Source organism: Leptodactylus fuscus, chromosome 3, assembly GCF_031893055.1.
Source record: "Leptodactylus fuscus isolate aLepFus1 chromosome 3, aLepFus1.hap2, whole genome shotgun sequence".
Classification (NCBI taxonomy): Eukaryota; Metazoa; Chordata; class Amphibia; order Anura; family Leptodactylidae; genus Leptodactylus; species Leptodactylus fuscus.
In genome coordinates, this window is record NC_134267.1 from 27,928,279 (window position 1) to 27,950,146 (window position 21,868).

At 46.9% G+C, this 21,868-nt stretch overlaps 1 protein-coding gene across 1 annotated transcript in view; it reads left to right on the top strand.

Annotated features, from left to right (window-relative positions):
- The first annotated feature begins 485 nt into the window (after positions 1-485).
- ZFAND3 (zinc finger AN1-type containing 3) overlaps positions 486-21,868 on the top strand; it is a 106,297-nt gene continuing 84,914 nt past the window's right edge. The window contains exon 1 of the mRNA XM_075267356.1: positions 486-746. Within this exon, the coding sequence (XP_075123457.1) occupies positions 676-746 (71 nt within the window). The 5' untranslated portion in view covers positions 486-675. The remainder of the gene's footprint in view (positions 747-21,868) is intronic.

The following is a 21,868-nucleotide window of genomic DNA, read 5'->3' on the forward strand; positions in this document are numbered from 1 at the left end:
CCCGCATGTACCAGGGGCTGTTAAAGGGGCTTTCCTGTGGATTTAATCCTGTCATATATGATCATTTCTCTACCTCTCGTCTACTTGTTATGACATCATCGTTTTCATCTTTATACCTTCGCTTTTCTGTCCAGTCCGTTTCCTTCGTATACAGTGGCCTGTCAGAATAGCTGATAGTATCCTCCGTTTCCCCCCAGCAGATGAATGGTATCGTCCTTTTCCAGCTGATTTCAGGTCTGTGCCTCTTCGCCTGAACCAAGACTCTAGAGAGGACCGTACCATTAAATAAAAAGGGGTGTTTGTACTTCTCATGCATTTATTATGGCTACTATTCATATTATACAGGTATTATTACACAGATTACTCAGAGTTATAATCATCTATAGTACTATATCTGTCCCAGCGAGGGTTTATCGCTCACCCAGCTGTCCCATACGGTGTCCTAGAGTAGCCGCCCCCCCGTTTTTCTGTTGGTACGCTCCGCCTCCAGCTGACCGGCCTGGAATCACGGTTTGGAGCCTCGGACTGCTCGTCCCGGAGTCGCCGTGTTGTGTCGGCCCTGTCCCCCGGCCGTTATCCTGTGAGGGTCCCGGACAGCTCAGGGGCAGCAGGGAGTGTGAGCGGCGCGGAGGCCCCGGCCTTGGTGTAGAGAGAGCGGCCCAGGCCCTGTCAGACATGGGAGACACCGGCAGCGAGCGCAGCAAACCGCCCAGCCTCCCCCCGCGCTGCCCCTGCGGATTCTGGGGGTAAGAGACCCGGGCACAGCGCCCCGAGACTGGGCTGAGACACCCGGAACACCACACTGTGACCCCCAAACCTTGTAGGGACCCTGAGACACCCAAAACACATCAATGTGACAGCCCGACCCTGCAGGGGCCCCTGAGACACCCGGAACACCTCACTGTGACCCCTCAACCCTACAGGGGCCCTGAGACACCCTGTATATACCGTCACACTGTGCCAGCCCTAACCCTGTATATACCATCACACTGTGCCAGCCCTAACCCTGTATATACCATCACACTGTGCCAGCCCTAACCCTGTATATACCATCACACTGTGCCAGCCCTAACCCTGTATATACCGTCACACTGTGCCATCCCTAACCCTGTATATACCGTCACACTGTGCCATCCCTAACCCTGTATATACCGTCACACTGTGCCATCCCTAACCCTGTATATACCATCACACTGTGCCAGCCCTAACCCTGTATATACCATCACACTGTGCCAGCCCTAACCCTGTATATACCATCACACTGTGCCAGTACCCTGTATATACCGTCACACTGTGCCAGTACCCTGTATATACCGTCACACTGTGCCAGCCCTAACCCTGTATATACCGTCACACTGTGCCAGTACCCTGTATATACCATCACACTGTGCTAGCCCTAACCCTGTATATACCATCACACTGTGCCAGCCCTAACCCTGTATATACCGTTACACTGTGCCAGCCCTAACCCTGTATATACCATCACACTGTGCCAGCCCTAACCCTGTATATACCGTTACACTGTGCCAGCCCTAACCCTGTATATACCATCACACTGTGCCAGCCCTAACCCTGTATATACCATCACACTGTGCCAGCCCTAACCCTGTATATACCGTCACACTGTGCCAGCCCTAACCCTGTATATACCGTCACACTGTGCCAGTACCCTGTATATACCGTCACACTGTGCCATCCCTAACCCTGTATATACCGTCACACTGTGCCAGTACCCTGTATATACCATCACACTGTGCCAGCCCTAAATGGAGCCTAAATGGAAATCGGGCCCCGGCAGAGGTGTCACATGACTGACCTGAGTGTCCGCCATTGCCCAAATCTGCAATATGTGTGACTATGGCGTTATAGCGGCTCTGGAGGAGATCACTGGCCGGCCCGAGGACACATCATGTGATCCCTCCACATACACCTGTATTATAGTGAGGGCACCTAATTAACCCCCTCACCCCCAGTATGACACCAGCTGTGATATTTCGCCCTTGCCCAGAGCCCATTGCTTCACTTTTCGGTGTTCTGGGTGGTTTGTGTTTTATTTCCCATGATCCTCTTTGGCTGAATGTGTTGTGTTGATGTTGCTGTATACCTGTGAGGTATTACATTTATATATATATTGTACGACGCTGTCGGATACACACTTGTAGCGCTCAATGTTTTGGTCCATTTTGCAATAAGCTCCAGGTGAGGGCAGATTTTAGATTTCTGCTCCAAGTAAAGGGGTGTCCGGGGTTAGATGAACATGGCTGACTTTTTTTTTTTTTTTTCCTTCTAATAACTTCTCTCTATCTGTCCTCATTGAAGTGAATGGGCTGACCTGCAATACCTGACAAAGCCAGTGGACAGGTGAGGTGCTGTTTTTGCAGTACTGGGCTGTATCCTCTGCTGTCTGGGCCAGTCCCTGGGACTGATATTGAGGGACGTTGCTTAGATATTCCAGCACCTTGGGTGACATGGGCCTGGACCCTTATACCATCTGCTGCCCAAAGGCCTTATAGTGTAATCTTGCAGCTTACTGACACTGTGTGAGATGGGCCAAACACCATCCTGTACCCGAGCACATTGCAGAGATTGCAGCCCAGCCCATACGCTGCTCGCCATCAGCATTACCCTGACCGCGGCACGTACACCGGTTGGTATAGGCCAGTCGTGACCGTCACTCTGAGCGGATACTGCTGCGCTCCGCCCTCTGAGGCTCTTCTCATGTTTATATGTCTAATCCTCTGTCTGATGTTTGGGGCGAGTTCCTATAATACGTATTTACGAGCCAAACGTCGCCTGCTGTCCTGCGACCGGGATGATTACTCATATGGGAGGGCTCTGCTGCCCAGGACGGTGCCCGATGGACACAGTGCAGAGAGTCGGACCCCACCAGTCTGCAATAAATGGCCTATTGTAAGAATAAATCCTCAATCTGAAGCAGTCGGAGGACCCCTTTAGGCCTCCTGCACATTGCCATATTGTCATCCCCTCTCCAGCCTGGGATCTGATGACAGTCGGGAGGGACAGCGGTGAGCAGGGGGCGCTAGTCCGCAGGAGGTTCATCATGTGCATCTTTCTTTTGTCAGGGAATGAGGGGGTGGCATTTATTAGGCAGGGGTCTGACTGCTGGTGCCCCCGTCGCAGGTTGCTGCCTCTCCGTTTATATATGATGGGGCTCCGACAGGTGGCCAAGTGTTGTAGTCCCATAGAAGGAAATATGTGGTCAGCTGCTCCATTTATGTAGGGTTGAGAACTTCCATTCTTATGATTGATCGAGGTCCCCAGCAGTTGGCCCCCCTCCATTCAGCAGGCTACCCCCTATACTGTGTCTGGGTAATAACTTGTTCTACCCAGAATACCCCTTTATACAACAGTATGAGCACTACAGAAGGGCTGGGCCGCCGAGCTCACACCACCAAGCCTCGTGCCTCAGAGTGTAACCGCCAAGACCTGGGCTGCCTCCTGCTTGTTTGCACCCCCTCTGTGTCACTGGGTGACCCCCATTGTGGATGCCCTTTATATTGCCGGTGCTTATACCTGTCTGGTCGTCCATCATAACGTTGCTATTAAGGAGTCTGGAAAAGCTGGGTTGTTAGCCATCTTTTTATACAATTGAGTCACCTGTGTATAGGGGCTAACTCTTGGAATGCCCCTTTAAGGACTGTGCCCCAGCTGTGTGCAGTGTACCTGGGCCACTGCAGACTGTTACAACTGTGTAGAGAACAGAGGCAGTGGCGATGTATGGTGATTGCCCAAGCATGGAAGAGCGGCAGGATTGTAGGAGGCCCAGATCAGTGCTGACCATGATGGCTGGTATTATATGGGGGTACAGTACATGAGCTGGTATATGGCTGGTATTATATGGGGGTACAGTACATGATCTGGTCTATGGCTTGTATTATATGGGGGTACAGTACATGAGCTGGTCTATGGCTGGTATTATATGGGGGTACAGTACATGATCTGGTCTATGGATGGTATTATATGGGGGTACAGTACATGATCTGGTCTATGACTGGTATTATATGGGGGTACAGTACATGATCTGGTGTATGGCTGGTATATGGGGGTACAGTACATGATCTGGTCTATGGCTGGTATTATATGGGGGTACAGTACATGATCTGGTCTATGGCTTGTATTATATGGGGGTACAGTACATGAGCTGGTCTATGGCTGGTATTATATGGGGGTACAGTACATGATCTGGTCTATGGATGGTATTATATGGGGGTACAGTACATGATCAGGTCTATGACTGGTATTATATGGGGGTACAGTACATGATCTGGTGTATGGCTGGTATATGGGGGTACAGTACATGATCTGGTCTATGGCTGGTATTATATGGGGATACAGTACATGATCTGGTGTATGGCTGGTATATGGGGGTACAGTACATGATCTGGTCTATGGCTGGTATATGGGGGTACAGTACATGAGCTGGTCTACGGCTGGTATTATATGGGGGTACAGTACATGATCTGGTCTATGACTGGTATTATATGGGGGTACAGTACATGATCTGGTCTATGGCTGGTATTATATGGGGGTACAGTACATGATCTGGTCTATGGCTGGTATTATATGGGGGTACAGTACATGATCTGGTCTATGGCTGGTATTATATGGGGGTACAGTACATGATCTGGTCTATGGCTGCTATTATATGGGGGGTACAGTACATGATCTGGTATATGGCTGGTATTATATGGGGGTACAGTACATGATCTGGTCTATGGCTGGTATTATATGGGGGAACAGTACATGATCAGGTCTATGGCTGGTATTATATGGGGGTACAGTACATGATCTGGTCTATGGCTGGTATATGGGGGTACAGTACATGATCTAGTCTATGGCTGGTATTATATGGGGATACAGTACATGATCTGCTCTATGGCTGGTATTATATGGGGGTACAGTACATGATCTGGACTATGGTTGGTATTATATGGGGGTACAGTACATGATCTGCTCTATGGCTGGTATATGGGGGTACAGTACATGAGCTGGTATATGGCTGGTATTATATGGGGGTACCGTACATGATCTGTTATACCCCAAACCAACCGCCCCGCCCCACCCCACCTCCCCATATAACGGTCACCAACGAAGAGGAAGATGAGACTCCATGGACTGTTATACCCCAAACCACCCCCACCACTCCCCCCCCCCCCCGAGTCCAACTCCCCCCCTCCCCACTCTACTAGCTTTGGCAATGCCAAATATCTATTCGGACATGCCAATAAAGCTTTTTTTATTTGATTTGATTTGATTTGATCTGGTCTATGGCTGGTATATGGGGGTACAGTACATGATCTGGTCTATGGCTGGTATTATATGGGGGTACAGTACATGATCTGGTCTATGGTTGGTATTATATGGGGGTACCGTACATGATCTGGTCTATGGCTGGTATTATATGGGGGTACAGTACATGATCTGGTCTATGGCTGGTATTATATGGGGGTACAGTACATGATCTGGTCTTTGGCTGGTATATGGGGGTACAGTACATGAGCTGGTGTATGTCTGGTATTATATGGGGGTACAGTACATGATCTGGTCTATGACTGGTATTATATGGGGGTACAGTACATGATCAGGTCTATGGCTGGTATATGGGGGTACAGTACATGATCTGGTCTATGACTGGTATTATATGGGGGTACAGTACATGATCAGGTCTATGACTGGTATTATATGGGGGTACAGTACATGAGCTGGTGTATGTCTGGTATTATATGGGGGTACAGTACATGAGCTGGTCTATGGCTGGTATTATATGGGGGTACAGTACATGAGCTGGTCTATGGCTGGTATTATATGGGGGTACAGTACATGATCTGGTCTATGGCTGGTATATGGGGGTACAGTACATGAGCTGGTGTATGTCTGGTATTATATGGGGGTACAGTACATGATCTGGTCTATGACTGGTATTATATGGGGGTACAGTACATGATCTGGTCTATGGCTGGTATATGGGGGTACAGTACATGATCTGGTCTATGGCTGGTATTATATGGGGGTACAGTACATGATCTGCTGTATGGCTGGTATATGGGGGTACAGTACATGATCAGGTCTATGGCTGGTATTATATGGGGGTACAGTACATGATCTGGTATATGGGGGTACAGCACAGGATCTGGTCTACGGCTGGTATATGGGGGTACAGTACATGATCTGCTCTATGGCTGGTATATGGGGGTACAGTACATGATCTGGTCTATGGCTGGTATTATATGGGGGTACCGTACATGATTTGGTCTATGGCTGGTATTATATGGGGGTACAGTACATGATCTGGTCTATGGCTGGTATATGGGGGTACAGTACATGATCTGGTCTATGACTGGTATTATATGGGGGTACAGTACTTGATCAGGTCTATGACTGGTATTATATGGGGGTACAGTACATGAGCTGGTGTATGTCTGGTATTATATGGGGGTACAGTACATGATCTGGTCTATGGCTGGTATTATATGAGGGTACAGTACATGAGCTGGTCTATGGCTGGTATTATATGGGGGTACAGTACATGATCTGATCTATGGCTGGTATATGGGGGTACAGTACATGAGCTGGTGTATGTCTGGTATTATTTGGGGGTACAGTACATGATCTGGTCTATGACTGGTATTATATGGGGGTACAGTACATGAGCTGCTCTATGGCTGGTATATGGGGGTACAGTACATGATCAGGTCTATGGCTGGTATTATATGGGGGTACAGTACATGATCTGGTATATGGGGGTACAGCACAGGATCTGGTCTACGGCTGGTATATGGGGGTACAGTACATGATCTGCTCTATGGCTGGTATATGGGGGTACAGTACATGATCTGGTCTATGGCTGGTATTATATGGGGGTACCATACATGATTTGGTCTATGGCTGGTATTATATGGGGGTACAGTACATGATCTGGTCTATGGCTGGTATTATATGGGGGTACAGTACATGATCTGGTCTATGGCTGGTATTATATGGGGGTACAGTACATGATCTGCTCTATGGCTGGTATTATATGGGGGTACAGTACATGATCTGGTCTATGGCTGGTATATGGGGGTACAGTACATGATCTGGTGTATGGCTGGTATATGGGGGTACAGCATATGGTCTGCTATTATATGGGGGTACAGTACATGATCTGGTCTATGGCTGGTATATGGGGGTACAGTACATGATCTGGTCTATGGCTGGTATATGGGGGTACAGCATATGGTCTGCTATTATATGGGGGTACAGTACATGATCTGGTCTATGGCTGGTATATGGGGGTACAGTACATGATCTGGTGTATGGCTGGTATATGGGGGTACAGCATATGGTCTGCTATTATATGGGGGTACAGTACATGATCTGGTCTATGGCTGGTATTATATGGGGGTACAGTACATGAGCTGGTCTATGGCTGGTATTATATGGGGGTACAGCATATGGTCTGCTATTATATGGGGGTACAGTACATGATCTGGTCTATGGCTTGTATGTAATGTATGTACACAGTGACTGTACCAGCAGAATAGTGAGCGCAGCTCTGGAGTATAATGGAGGGTACCGTATATCTAGAGTTCAGTTATGTATTTACACAGTGACTGTTTGCTAGGACTCCTGTTATGAGGAGGATTGGTCTTCTAGTGGCTTTGCCTCTTCCTTCATAGGGAGAATGCTAGTGGTAGGACCCTCAGTGATCGGACACTTCTTCCCTTATCCCTTTGTGTCTAGTGGGACAACCCCTTTAATTTTTGTTCTCTAAATTATTTACCCAAAGGATGTTTGTGTGAGTAATGCTGTGCCCGGGGCGCTGCTGTGGTGGCCGCTGCTTTACCTGCATTACTAATCGGTATATTCCACATGGCCCAATAGACTTAGAGAACAGTATTGGCTGTGTGCACCTTATTAATAGTAGGCCCCCTATATCTCCAACAAGTAATGTGGCTGTGTTATACCTGTGGTGCCACAGGTAATGATGGGCCTGCCTATGGGCTTCCCTTGTGGCTCTCTCCCCCGTCCGTCACCCCTGTGGTCGTCCCCCAGACACCCTGTATCTTCATCCCACCCGTCCTTTCTATCTACTATATGTCTACTATAAGGTCTAATGGGTAAGCACTAAATACGACAAATATTCCCAGTAGAATCCTCCGTGTCCCCAAAGTCTTACACCCTGTGATAGCCGCCTTATACCTCTGTCTCCATGCGGCACAGCCCTCTAGAATATACAGGTATGGCAACCATGGAGTGTCCCAAAGTGAGGTATTCGGGGCTGTGTCTTTGCTCCCCTGTAGCATCTCACCAGGAGTGTAGAGAAGTTCTGGACCTCCATGGCTTCATAGAAAGTGGTGGGACCAAGAAGACACCCATAGGAGGGTAGTCCGTATTAGCACCCTGCCCATCCCCCACCCCTCTCAGTTAGGAGACACTGAGCCCCTTCTCTCCTGCCCCCTATGGGGCATTTCCAGTCTTTTTTGTTTGTTTTTCTAGTATTATATTAGCCCTGAAATGTGTAGTATACATTGACATATATCTGTAAAAGCACAGATAGAGCTTGGTCAGAGGTATCTGCAGGCTCATGTTAACCCTTTACTACCTGCATCTATGGGGTATTAGTAATATTACTCCTCTGTATTGGGATACTTTGTATGGACAGCCCGTGTCTCCTTGCTGTTCCTGCTCCTGTCTCTTCTGCCTTTCATTTCCTGGGGAGGAAGTAGCTGACCCTGAGCTTGGCTTCTTTGCCACTTGGTCACCCAGAGGCTCCTCCTCTTCCTGCTCTCTTACAGTTGGTTGATACTAATACATAGAAGTTAAAGGGATTCTACCATTAAAATTGAATTTTTTCTCGTTGACACGTAGGAATAGCCTTAAGAAAGGCTATTCATCTCTTACCTTTAGATATCCTCTCCACGCCGCTGTTCCGTAGACACAGGGGGCGTTCCCAATGCTGCGAGACAACTCTCCAACGCTGCCTCCATCTTCTTCAGGAATGGCCTCTTCACGCGTCTTTTTCCAGCACGGGCGGTCAAACTTCTAGTCCTCGGGCAGAGCCGACTGCGCATGCCCATGGCCACGAGAAAAATGGCCGCTTACACAGTAAGTAAGCGGCCATTTTCTTGTGGGCATGTGCAGTCGGCTCTGCCCTAGGCCCGAAGCCTAGAAGTTTGACCGCCTGCGCCGCAAGAAGATGCATGAAGAGGCCGTTCCTGAAGAAGATGGAGGCGGCGCTAGAGAGTTCTCTCGCAGCATTGGGGACCGCCCCCAGTGCTGTGAGAGAACTCATTTGCATACCGACAAAAAATAGCTATTGCTACAGAACGGCGGCGTGGAGAAGACCTCTAAAGGTAGGAGAAGAATAGCCTTTCTTACGGCTATTCCTACATGTCAACAAGAAAAAATGTGATTTTAATGGTAGAATCCCTTTAACATTATATTCTCTTTATTGCGGTGTGGATCCTCTAGGTGGCACTGCCTCAGCTCTGGACTTTTTAGGTGTGCTGCTCTCTGTGCCGAGACTCCAAAGACTGTATCCCTGTAAATCCATCAGTGATATCGGTGTGGGGTATATCGGATATGTAGGGGTCTTTCTGTCACCCCCGCAGCCTTGTCGCCATCTTTAGAGGTCCGACTAGACATGCCCTTTAAGTGGAGCACTAGACAACCCTGCAGCTTTCCTCCATCACCTGGGTTGTCACAATTGCCGCTTCTTATAAACAATTTCACATAAGCCGCAGGTCGTATTGTTAATATCTTACAGGTCGACCAATTATAAAGGAAGGAGCGAGCGGCGAGCTTGTTGTTCGTGTATTTTTAGTCTCTCGAGCGCGGCGTGACGCAGGAAGTTTTAAATCCACTGCAAACAAGCGCAGACAATTAGAATAAAACCCAGCGGCACGAGAAGCGATTTTACAAACTTGAGGGATTGAAGCCTCCTGAAATTAACAGACCTCCAGACTCTTTCAAGTGCACAGCGGCGGCGACTTTAAGCTCCAATTATTTTTCCGAGTAATGTGAAATGCAGAAGGCTTGATATCCTGCAAGATACCTGCTCTAATCATCGCCGCCGCTAAATTGCATCCACTCTAAATGGCGGCTTTATTATTCACATAGCTGCGGGGACACCGCCGGGGCCTCTCCGCATTGGCAGCCGCCACTCCAATCCCTTTGTGTCTGGGCTTCATTTGACTTATGGGGACACCAAAGGTGACAAATCGATTGTTTCCTCTGTAACGCTTTGGTTTTTCTACCTTTGTCTGTAAATAGGGGGTCATTCCCTGTTCAGGGTGTCCTTATATCGCCCAGCATTGAGAACTAATACAATATGCCCTTGTGTGCTCCAGACGGCCATATTGGTAATAACACCCCATTGATATTATGTCATATAATGTTTCCAGATGACATGTAGGGCCTCAGCACCGTGTCCTCTGTACCCACATAATCTGTTATTAGTCATCAAATACAATATTGTGCTGTTCTGATGTCTATTGTATTCCAGATGGGGGCGCTCTGCCCTCCTCAGTGACTGCCCACGTCCTCCATATATGTCTATAACATAGGTCTGCATCCTTTGGCACTCCAGCTGTTGTAAAACTACAACTCCCAGCATGCAGACTTAACTCTACTATTCTTGGAACTCCCATGGAAATGAATGGAGCATGCTGGGAGTTGTAGTGTCACAGCAGCTGGAGAGAAGAAGGTTGCTGATCCCTGGTCTATAAGCCACAACCTATGGGCCACTGGGTGAAGCACAGAGAGGTTTGGGCGCGCTGCCATTGGTATTGGCCCTTTATTGACTATACTGCCCCCTTCATGTTGATTTGGTTTTTTTACATATTGTTTAGAGAGGATTGTGAATAGTGTCCCCGGATACATGCGGGTAGCGGCGACACTGTATCTTAGATAGCTGCCAACCGACAGCTATTGCATCTGAGTATGCATGTGTTAGTAATGGAAAGAGGGGAATAATCCAGAGCAAACTCCTTCAAAACCTCTCTGTACCTTTCCCTTCTTCAGGCTCTCTTGTACCTTCCTGGACTCCGCTGTCCTTCCTTGGCTCCCTCTGTCGCTCCCCTGTCCTTCCTTGGCTCCCCTGTCGCTCCCCTGTCCTTCCTTGGCTGCCCTGTCGCTCCCCTGTCCTTCCTTGGCTCCCTCTGTCGCTCCCCTGTCCTTCCTTGGCTCCCTCTGTCGCTCCCCTGTCCTTCCTTGGCTCCCTCTGTCGCTCCCCTGTCCTTCCTTGGCTCCCTCTGTCGCTCCCCTGTCCTTCCTTGGCTCCCTCTGTCACTCCCCTGTCCTTCCTTGGCTCCCTCTGTCACTCCCCTGTCCTTCCTTGGCTCCCTCTGTCGCTCCTCTGTCCTTCCTTGGCTCCCTCTGTCGCTCCCCTGTCCTTCCTTGGCTCCCTCTGTCGCTCCCCTGTCCTTCCTTGGCTCCCCTGTTGCACCTCTTTCCCTCTTTGGCTCCTCTGTTGTTACCCTATCTGTCCACTGTCCCTCCTTGGCTCCTCTTCCGTCCCCCTGTCGCTCCCCTGTTGCTTTCCTGTCCCCTCTGTTGCTCCCCCCTACTCTTCCCCCTCCTCCCACTTCCTTATAGGCTCCTCTGTTGTTACCCTATCTGTCCCCTGTCCCTCCTTGGCTCCTCTTCCGTCCCCCTGTCGCTCCCCTGTCCCTCTTGGGCTCCTCTTTTGCGCCCCCCCTGCTCTTCCCCCTCCTCCCACTTCCTTATAGGCTCCTCTGTTATTACCCTATCTGTCCCCTGTCCCTCCTTGGCTCCTCTTCCGTCCCCCTGTCCCTCCCCTGTCCCTCTTGGGCTCCTCTCTTGCTCCCCCCTGCTCTTCCCCCTCCTCCCACTTCCTATAGGCTCCTCTATCAGGATTTCATCTCCTGTGAGACTAAAAGATTTCAGCACCTTAATATCCAGTACCTGCACCCCTGGCACCTGCTGCTGGGGAGAGTCCAGATGTCTCTGAACAAAAATGTAGACCACACGAGATGTAACTTGGCAGTGATAAACCTGCACATGTGAATAAAGCCTTAGCAGTGCTAATCTGTCTTCCAGTAGGATTGCCGAGAAGGTTGTGCGCGGTTTTATATATTACTTATTGCACCGTGTAAGCTCCGCCCTGCAATAAGCATTCATTTCCCAGCGAGCACCGGGCCTGCCGTCTAGGACTTTTATGGTCACTTTCCTGATGGCGTCGCTCTGGAACGTAATAGACTAATCTTATTTTACGGGGAGTATTGTGCCCCGGAGGTGGCGTTTTACACGTTATTGCGTTTTATCGCCCCGCCATCTCCTACTGATGAGTAATTATGCAAATGACACCTGATGGCAAATATTACCTTCTTCTTTACGAGAACCTCAAAGTGCGCCAGGTCCGTGAATTAAACGCGGCGGAGTTGGCAGTCAGCATAATGCCGTGCATGCGGTGGAGACGGCGGTGATGAGAGGTGATCGCCAGGTCTAGCAGCGTCGGAGGCGGCCATGTTTTTCATTGAAGGTCGAATACTGCCTAATACCTGTACGGGACATCTTTAGGGTGTAGTGTGTGGGCTTCATATTGCAGCTCAGCCCCATCCGAGTGAGTGACTAGTGGATCTGACATTACTAGCCCCACTAGGGCCGCCACTGTCCACAAGATCGGGACCAGTGCATGGGGCAATCTTGCTCCGGTTACCCCCAAACCAGCGACACATGACAGAGAGGAGGGGCTTATTTCAAGACTTTGGATTGACTGGAATTCAGAAGTTTGTGAACCCCCTGTATCAATAAAATGTCCGTGTCAGAAGTGATGGGCGGAGAGTAATAAGTTAACCCTGTCGTGACCAAAGCTTTTAAATCCATCCTGGATTGTAAAGTAGAAGCAGCCATTAGTGTAAATTGTTGCCCGGGTCCCGTCTCAGTAGTCGTGTTTGAGATGCATAAATACGTCTCTGCGGTATTTAGTTATTCATACAATTGACCACCATAAAACTTTCCTGCAAATTAGCTGCTGCCTGTAACACGTCTGCGCCGGCGAGAAAATTGCTGCGTAAATCAAAGAGAGTCGGAATTAATTGTAGTGGAAATAGGATTGCACCAGGCGGATGGTAATGCGGAGCAGGCCGTATGCTAATTATAAGAGCGCCCGTAAAAGGGATTAATGAGGAGAAGGGGGGGAGCTGTGTGTATGGGACAGGGGTACAAGCAGACCCTTCAGACAGGACCTCCAGTCACATGACCAGAAGGTGGAGGGGTCCAGCATGTAGTGTGTCTGTACCTATAGAGTGATGCAGGTATGTGGATAGGACAGGGGTACAAGCAGACCCTTCAGACAGGACCTCCAGTCACATGACCAGGTGGTGGAGGGGTCCAGCATGTAGTGTGTATGTACCTATAGAGTGATGCAGGTATGTGGATAGGACAGGGGTACAAGGAGCCCCGTGAAGACCCTTCAGACAGGACCTCCAGTCACATGACCAGGTGGTGGAGGGGTCCAGCATGTAGTGTGTATGTACCTATAGAGTGATGCAGGTATGTGGATAGGACAGGGGTACAAGCAGACCCTTCAGACAGGACCTCCAGTCACATGACCAGAAGGTGGAGGGGTCCAGCATGTAGTGTGTCTGTACCTATAGAGTGATGCAGGTATGTGGATAGGACAGGGGTACAAGGAGCCCCGTGAAGACCCTTCAGACAGGACCTCCAGTCACATGACCAGGTGGTGGAGGGGTCCAGCATGTAGTGTGTATGTACCTATAGAGTGATGCAGGTATGTGGATAGAACAGGGGTACAAGCAGACCCTTCAGACAGGACCTCCAGTCACATGACCAGAAGGTGGAGGGGTCCAGCATGTAGTGTGTCTGTACCTATAGAGTGATGCAGGTATGTGGATAGGACAGGGGTACAAGCAGACCCTTCAGACAGGACCTCCAGTCACATGACCAGGTGGTGGAGGGGTCCAGCATGAGGTGTGTATGTACCTATAGAGTGATGCAGGTATATGAGTACAGTCAGCCCAGTGATGATGACTGCAGTTAGGACCTCCAGTCACATGACCAGTAAGGGCAGGGGTCCAGCACATAGGACCTGTTCAGTGATGTAGGTGTCCGGCACCTTCACAGTCCATCTGACCCCCTCGAATGGTTTTGTATCCTTGTGGATTAACACAGTGAAGCTCCAGAGTCAGATACTATGGACCCCACATTCAGGATTGGCGTGCAGTGGAGCAATGTCTGGTTAATACAACACATAAGCTATGTCCGTCATGTGTCAGACTACCCAGGGCCCTAGAATGATGTGTTTTGGTTCAGGACTAGAATGGATTGTGTCAGTGAAGACTGACACATGGGTTTAGCAGTGGAAAGCTGTGTGGCGCCCTCTACAGGAGACGCATTTCTTCCTTAGGACTATGCACATTTGAAGAAGACTCTTGAGGAGCAATTAAGAAATGACATGCTTCATTGTTTGTTGCATTGAGGTCTGGTGACCAGCAGTGAAGGGGTTAGAGCACTAAGCGCGCAGTGCGCCCGCGACGACCGTTAGCATCTTGTAGCTAACGAGCTGTTTTATTGGGGATTAGAGCAATTGGTGTGTAAAGCGGCTGCCGGCCTGTAATGACCAGGATTTAATAGCGCTTAGCGGAGCGCTCTGTATGCAGATGGGAACGTTATCGTTTATGGGTTCAGACGCGGCCATTGTGTACGGGGGGCGGAGCCGCTGCGGCGTCGGGTCCTGATGGCTCCTGGCTACATAGACGCCACATTCAGAAATGACGCCTGTAATGTGATCTGGACTATGGACAATCCCGTAAATATGGTCAGTGAGAGTCACATGACCCATGATAGCGTCATCTGCACATTGTATTGGGGCTCACCAAAAAGCCGCCAGATCCTCCTCTGTATCGTGACCGTCACCTTGTGTTTCAATTCCTCACCAATCTTTATAGTTTACATCTAGTGGTATGCCGACACAGCTGGGGGGTATTAATAATATTACTATAGTGCCAACCTATAACATGACATAGGAGGTAACAGGGGGCGACATAGGGGGTAACAGGGGGCGACATAGGAGGTAACAGGGGGCGGGATAGGGGATAGAAGGTGTGACGTAGGAGGAAGCAGGGGGTGACGTAGGAGGTAACAGGGAGTGACATAGGAGGTAATGGGCTGACATAGGAGATCGGGGTGATATAGGAGGTAACGGGGTGACATAGGAGGTAACGGGCTTACATGGGGGATCAGAGTGATATAGGAGGTAACGGGGTGACATAGGAGATAGCAGGTGTGACGTAGAAGGAACTAGGGGGTAACGGGATCAGGGGGTGATATAGGAGGTCGCTGGAGGTGACATAGCAGGTAACGGGCGACATGGATAGGTACAAGGGGATGACATAGGAGGTAGTGGGGGTGACACAGGAGATAGCAGGGGTGACATAGGAGGTAGTGGAGGTGACATGGGATCAGGAGTGATATAGGAGGTGACAAAGGAGGTAGCAGGAGGTGACATGGATAGGCACTAGGGGGTGACATAGGAGGACGCATTGCTTATACTGTGGTCCGGCCATTTTTGTGATAAAGGACACTATAATTCCACATACACATTGCACTATATGAGCCATCACCAGCTGTGTTCCCTTTATGTGCAGATGGTGCCTGGACTTATAAGCTTACGGTCCGATAAGGCATCATGTCCTATGGGGTATTGCGGGTGGACAGTAGAGGGTTAGATTTAGGGATTCTATCTCTGGGAGGGTTTAGACTAGGACATGTGTTAGGCCTATCTGATGTATCTTTAGCAGTAGAAGTTGTGAGTTAAAATGATTGTCCGGGGTAGAACATTCTAGAGAAGTGCTGCAACTCAAGAAAAATCCTGGATATGGGATTGGGATGTTCTGACCATACAGATATAGGGATTTGTGTGTGGGGGGGGGGGGGAGGAGAAGGGGGTACAATTGTATTTAGTAAGGTAAAGCTACATGCAGGCTGCACTGTGTGTACTAGACTGCGAGAAACGCAACGGACATTGCACGACCCATACATTTCAATGAATGAGCTCAGACCACAATACAGACATTAATAGGACTGAGGATTATATCTGCGCTCATGGCCTGCGCAAAGACCCGATCATGTGTACAAGTGCTTAGAAGAGAGCCGGTCCGTGTGCGATCTATTAAAACACAGATCACATACTATAGAAAATAAGAGACTGCGAGCAACATGAGTATTATGGGGTCTGTACATGATATGAGTATTATGGGGTCTGTACATGATATGAGTATTATGGGGTCTGTACATGATATGAGTATTATGGGGTCTGTACATGATATGGGTATTATGGGGTCTGTACATGATATGGGTATTATGGGGTGTGTACATGATATGAGTATTATGGGGTCTGTACATGATATGGGTATTATGGGGTCTGTACATGATATGGGTATTATGGGGTCTGTACATGATATGGGTATTATGGGGTCTGTACATGATATGGGTATTATGGGGTCTGTACATGATATGGGTATTATGGGGTCTGTACATGATATGAGTATTATGGTATGTGTACATGATATGAGTATTATGGGGTCTGTACATGATATGGGTATTATGGGGTGTGTACATGATATGAGTATTATGGGGTCTGTACATGATATGGGTATTATGGGGTCTGTACATGATATGGGTATTATGGGGTCTGTACATGATATGGGTATTATGGGGTCTGTACATGATATGGGTATTATGGGGTCTGTACATGATATGGGTATTATGGGGTCTGTACATGATATGAGTATTATGGTATGTGTACATGATATGAGTATTATGGGGTCTGTACATGATATGGGTATTATGGGGTCTGTACATGATATGGGTATTATGGGGTCTGTACATGATATGAGTATTATGGTATGTGTACATGATATGAGTATTATGGGGTCTGTACATGATATGGGTATTATGGGGTCTGTACATGATATGGGTATTATGGGGTCTGTACATGATATGGGTATTATGGGGTCTGTACATGATATGAGTATTATGGTATGTGTACATGATATGAGTATTATGGGGTCTGTACATGATATGAGTATTATGGGGTCTGTACATGATATGAGTATTATGGTATGTGATATGGGTATTATGGGGTCTGTACATGATATGAGTATTATGGGGTCTGTACATGATATGAGTATTATGGGGTCTGTACATGATATGAGTATTATGGGGTCTGTACATGATATGAGTATTATGGGGTCTGTACATGATATGGGTATTATGGGGTCTGTACATGATATGGGTATTATGGGGTGTGTACATGATATGAGTATTATGGGGTCTGTACATGATATGGGTATTATGGGGTCTGTACATGATATGGGTATTATGGGGTCTGTACATGATATGGGTATTATGGGGTCTGTACATGATATGGGTATTATGGGGTCTGTACATGATATGGGTATTATGGGGTCTGTACATGATATGAGTATTATGGTATGTGTACATGATATGGGTATTATGGGGTCTGTACATGATATGAGTATTATGGTATGTGTACATGATATGAGTATTATGGGGTCTGTACATGATATGGGTATTATGGGGTGTGTACATGATATGAGTATTATGGGGTCTGTACATGATATGAGTATTATGGGGTCTGTACATGATATGGGTATTATGGGGTGTGTACATGATATGGGTATTATGGGGTCTGTACATGATATGGGTATTATGGGGTGTGTACATGATATGGGTATTATGGGGTCTGTACATGATATGGGTATTATGGGGTGTGTACATGATATGGGTATTATGGTATGTGATATGGGTATTATGGGGTCTGTACATGATATGGGTATTATGGTATGTGATATGGGTATTATGGGGTCTGTACATGATATGGGTATTATGGGGTCTGTACATGATATGAGTATTATGGGGTCTGTACATGATATGAGTATTATGGGGTCTGTACATGATATGAGTATTATGGGGTCTGTACATGATATGAGTATTATGGGGTCTGTACATGATATGAGTATTATGGGGTCTGTACATGATATGAGTATTATGGGGTCTGTACATGATATGAGTATTATGGGGTCTGTACATGATATGAGTATTATGGGGTCTGTACATGATATGAGTATTATGGGGTCTGTACATGATATGAGTATTATGGGGTCTGTACATGATATGGGTATTATGGGGTCTGTACATGATATGGGTATTATGGGGTCTGTACATGATATGGGTATTATGGGGTCTGTACATGATATGGGTATTATGGGGTCTGTACATGATATGGGTATTATGGGGTCTGTACATGATATGGGTATTATGGGGTCTGTACATGATATGAGTATTATGGTATGTGTACATGATATGAGTATTATGGGGTCTGTACATGATATGGGTATTATGGGGTGTGTACATGATATGAGTATTATGGGGTCTGTACATGATATGAGTATTATGGGGTCTGTACATGATATGGGTATTATGGGGTGTGTACATGATATGGGTATTATGGGGTCTGTACATGATATGGGTATTATGGGGTGTGTACATGATATGGGTATTATGGGGTCTGTACATGATATGGGTATTATGGGGTGTGTACATGATATGGGTATTATGGTATGTGATATGGGTATTATGGGGTCTGTACATGATATGGGTATTATGGTATGTGATATGGGTATTATGGGGTCTGTACATGATATGGGTATTATGGGGTCTGTACATGATATGAGTATTATGGGGTCTGTACATGATATGAGTATTATGGGGTCTGTACATGATATGAGTATTATGGGGTCTGTACATGATATGAGTATTATGGGGTCTGTACATGATATGAGTATTATGGGGTCTGTACATGATATGGGTATTATGGGGTCTGTACATGATATGGGTATTATGGGGTGTGTACATGATATGAGTATTATGGGGTCTGTACATGATATGGGTATTATGGGGTCTGTACATGATATGGGTATTATGGGGTCTGTACATGATATGGGTATTATGGGGTGTGTACATGATATGGGTATTATGGTATGTGATATGGGTATTATGGGGTCTGTACATGATATGGGTATTATGGTATGTGATATGGGTATTATGGGGTCTGTACATGATATGGGTATTATGGGGTCTGTACATGATATGAGTATTATGGGGTCTGTACATGATATGAGTATTATGGGGTCTGTACATGATATGGGTATTATGGGGTCTGTACATGATATGAGTATTATGGGGTCTGTACATGATATGAGTATTATGGGGTCTGTACATGATATGGGTATTATGGGGTCTGTACATGATATGAGTATTATGGTATGTGTACATGATATGAGTATTATGGGGTCTGTACATGATATGGGTATTATGGGGTCTGTACATGATATGAGTATTATGGTATGTGTACATGATATGAGTATTATGGGGTCTGTACATGATATGGGTATTATGGGGTCTGTACATGATATGGGTATTATGGGGTCTGTACATGATATGGGTATTATGGGGTCTGTACATGATATGAGTATTATGGGGTCTGTACATGATATGGGTATTATGGGGTGTGTACATGATATGAGTATTATGGTATGTGTACATGATATGAGTATTATGGGGTCTGTACATGATATGGGTATTATGGGGTCTGTACATGATATGGGTATTATGGGGTCTGTACATGATATGGGTATTATGGGGTCTGTACATGATATGAGTATTATGGGGTCTGTACATGATATGGGTATTATGGGGTGTGTACATGATATGGGTATTATGGGGTGTGTACATGATATGAGTATTATGGGGTCTGTACATGATATGAGTATTATGGTATGTGATATGGGTATTATGGGGTCTGTACATGATATGAGTATTATGGTATGTGATATGGGTATTATGGGGTGTGTACATGATATGGGTATTATGGGGTCTGTACATGATATGGGTATTATGGGGTGTGTACATGATATGGGTATTATGGGGTCTGTACATGATATGAGTATTATGGTATGTGATATGGGTATTATGGGGTGTGTACATGATATGGGTATTATGGGGTCTGTACATGATATGAGTATTATGGTATGTGATATGGGTATTATGGGGTGTGTACATGATATGAGTATTATGGGGTCTGTACATGATATGGGTATTATGGGGTCTGTACATGATATGGGTATTATGGGGTCTGTACATGATATGGGTATTATGGGGTGTGTACATGATATGGGTATTATGGGGTCTGTACATGATATGGGTATTATGGGGTCTGTACATGATATGAGTATTATGGTATGTGTACATGATATGAGTATTATGGGGTCTGTACATGATATGGGTATTATGGGGTCTGTACATGATATGGGTATTATGGGGTGTGTACATGATATGGGTATTATGGGGTCTGTACATGATATGGGTATTATGGGGTCTGTACATGATATGGGTATTATGGGGTCTGTACATGATATGAGTATTATGGGGTGTGTACATGATATGAGTATTATGGGGTCTGTACATGATATGGGTATTATGGGGTGTGTACATGATATGGGTATTATGGGGTCTGTACATGATATGAGTATTATGGTATGTGATATGGGTATTATGGGGTGTGTACATGATATGGGTATTATGGGGTCTGTACATGATATGGGTATTATGGGGTCTGTACATGATATGGGTATTATGGGGTCTGTACATGATATGAGTATTATGGGGTGTGTACATGATATGAGTATTATGGGGTGTGTACATGATATGAGTATTATGGGGTCTGTACATGATATGAGTATTATGGGGTCTGTACATGATATGGGTATTATGGGGTCTGTACATGATATGGGTATTATGGGGTCTGTACATGATATGGGTATTATGGGGTGTGTACATGATATGAGTATTATGGGGTGTGTACATGATATGAGTATTATGGGGTCTGTACATGATATGAGTATTATGGGGTCTGTACATGATATGAGTATTATGGGGTCTGTACATGATATGAGTATTATGGGGTCTGTACATGATATGGGTATTATGGGGTCTGTACATGATATGGGTATTATGGGGTCTGTACATGATATGGGTATTTTTTGCCCCCTGGCGGCTGCCCGTCCCTGCAGTATCCTCGCGTCGCCTCCTCTGCCGTCTTATACATTGGTGTCTCCTCTCTCGGCAGCGTTGTCTTGTTTCGAGCTCGTCCTGACATCCCTCGTTTTCCGTGCTTCCCCCATCGCATATTTATAAGGCTTTTGACTTTTACATATTGCCTAATTAACGCTCCCCGAAATGCGTGGCCCATTTTCCAGGCCGAGGACTCCACAGAATGTAGCATCCTCCTCCGGCGGAGCGGCAGCGGCCGTCTGTTGTGTCAGGATTTGCAAAATGTTCCCGATTTGTTCCCATTCAGATCGGCTGCGGAAACATTTCATTAATTTGAGGCCCCAGTCAGGGGACAGAATCAGGCCAGGTAAATGCTGTAGGTGGCTCCTCTAAATCTGCTGCAGGCGCCGGGAGACCCAACGCAGAGCGCGCTAATGACCCCCATATATAATGTATATAGCCCTGTACGGACCCTCCGCTCTGGTACATGCAATACATCATGTTATGTGTAATATGTATGCAATATACAGGGGGGGGGGGTGACTGTATAATGCGCCTGAAATCCTCTCTCACCGTGACCTCCTCTATAAGATCAGCACACTCCTCTCCTGAAATACTCTGTACTGCTGGGGACCTTGCTCTTCTACTATGTATCTCTCGCCCTGTGACCTCCTCTATAAGATCAGCACACTCCTCTCCTGAAATACTCTGTACTGCTGGGGACCTTGCTCTTCTACTATGTATCTCT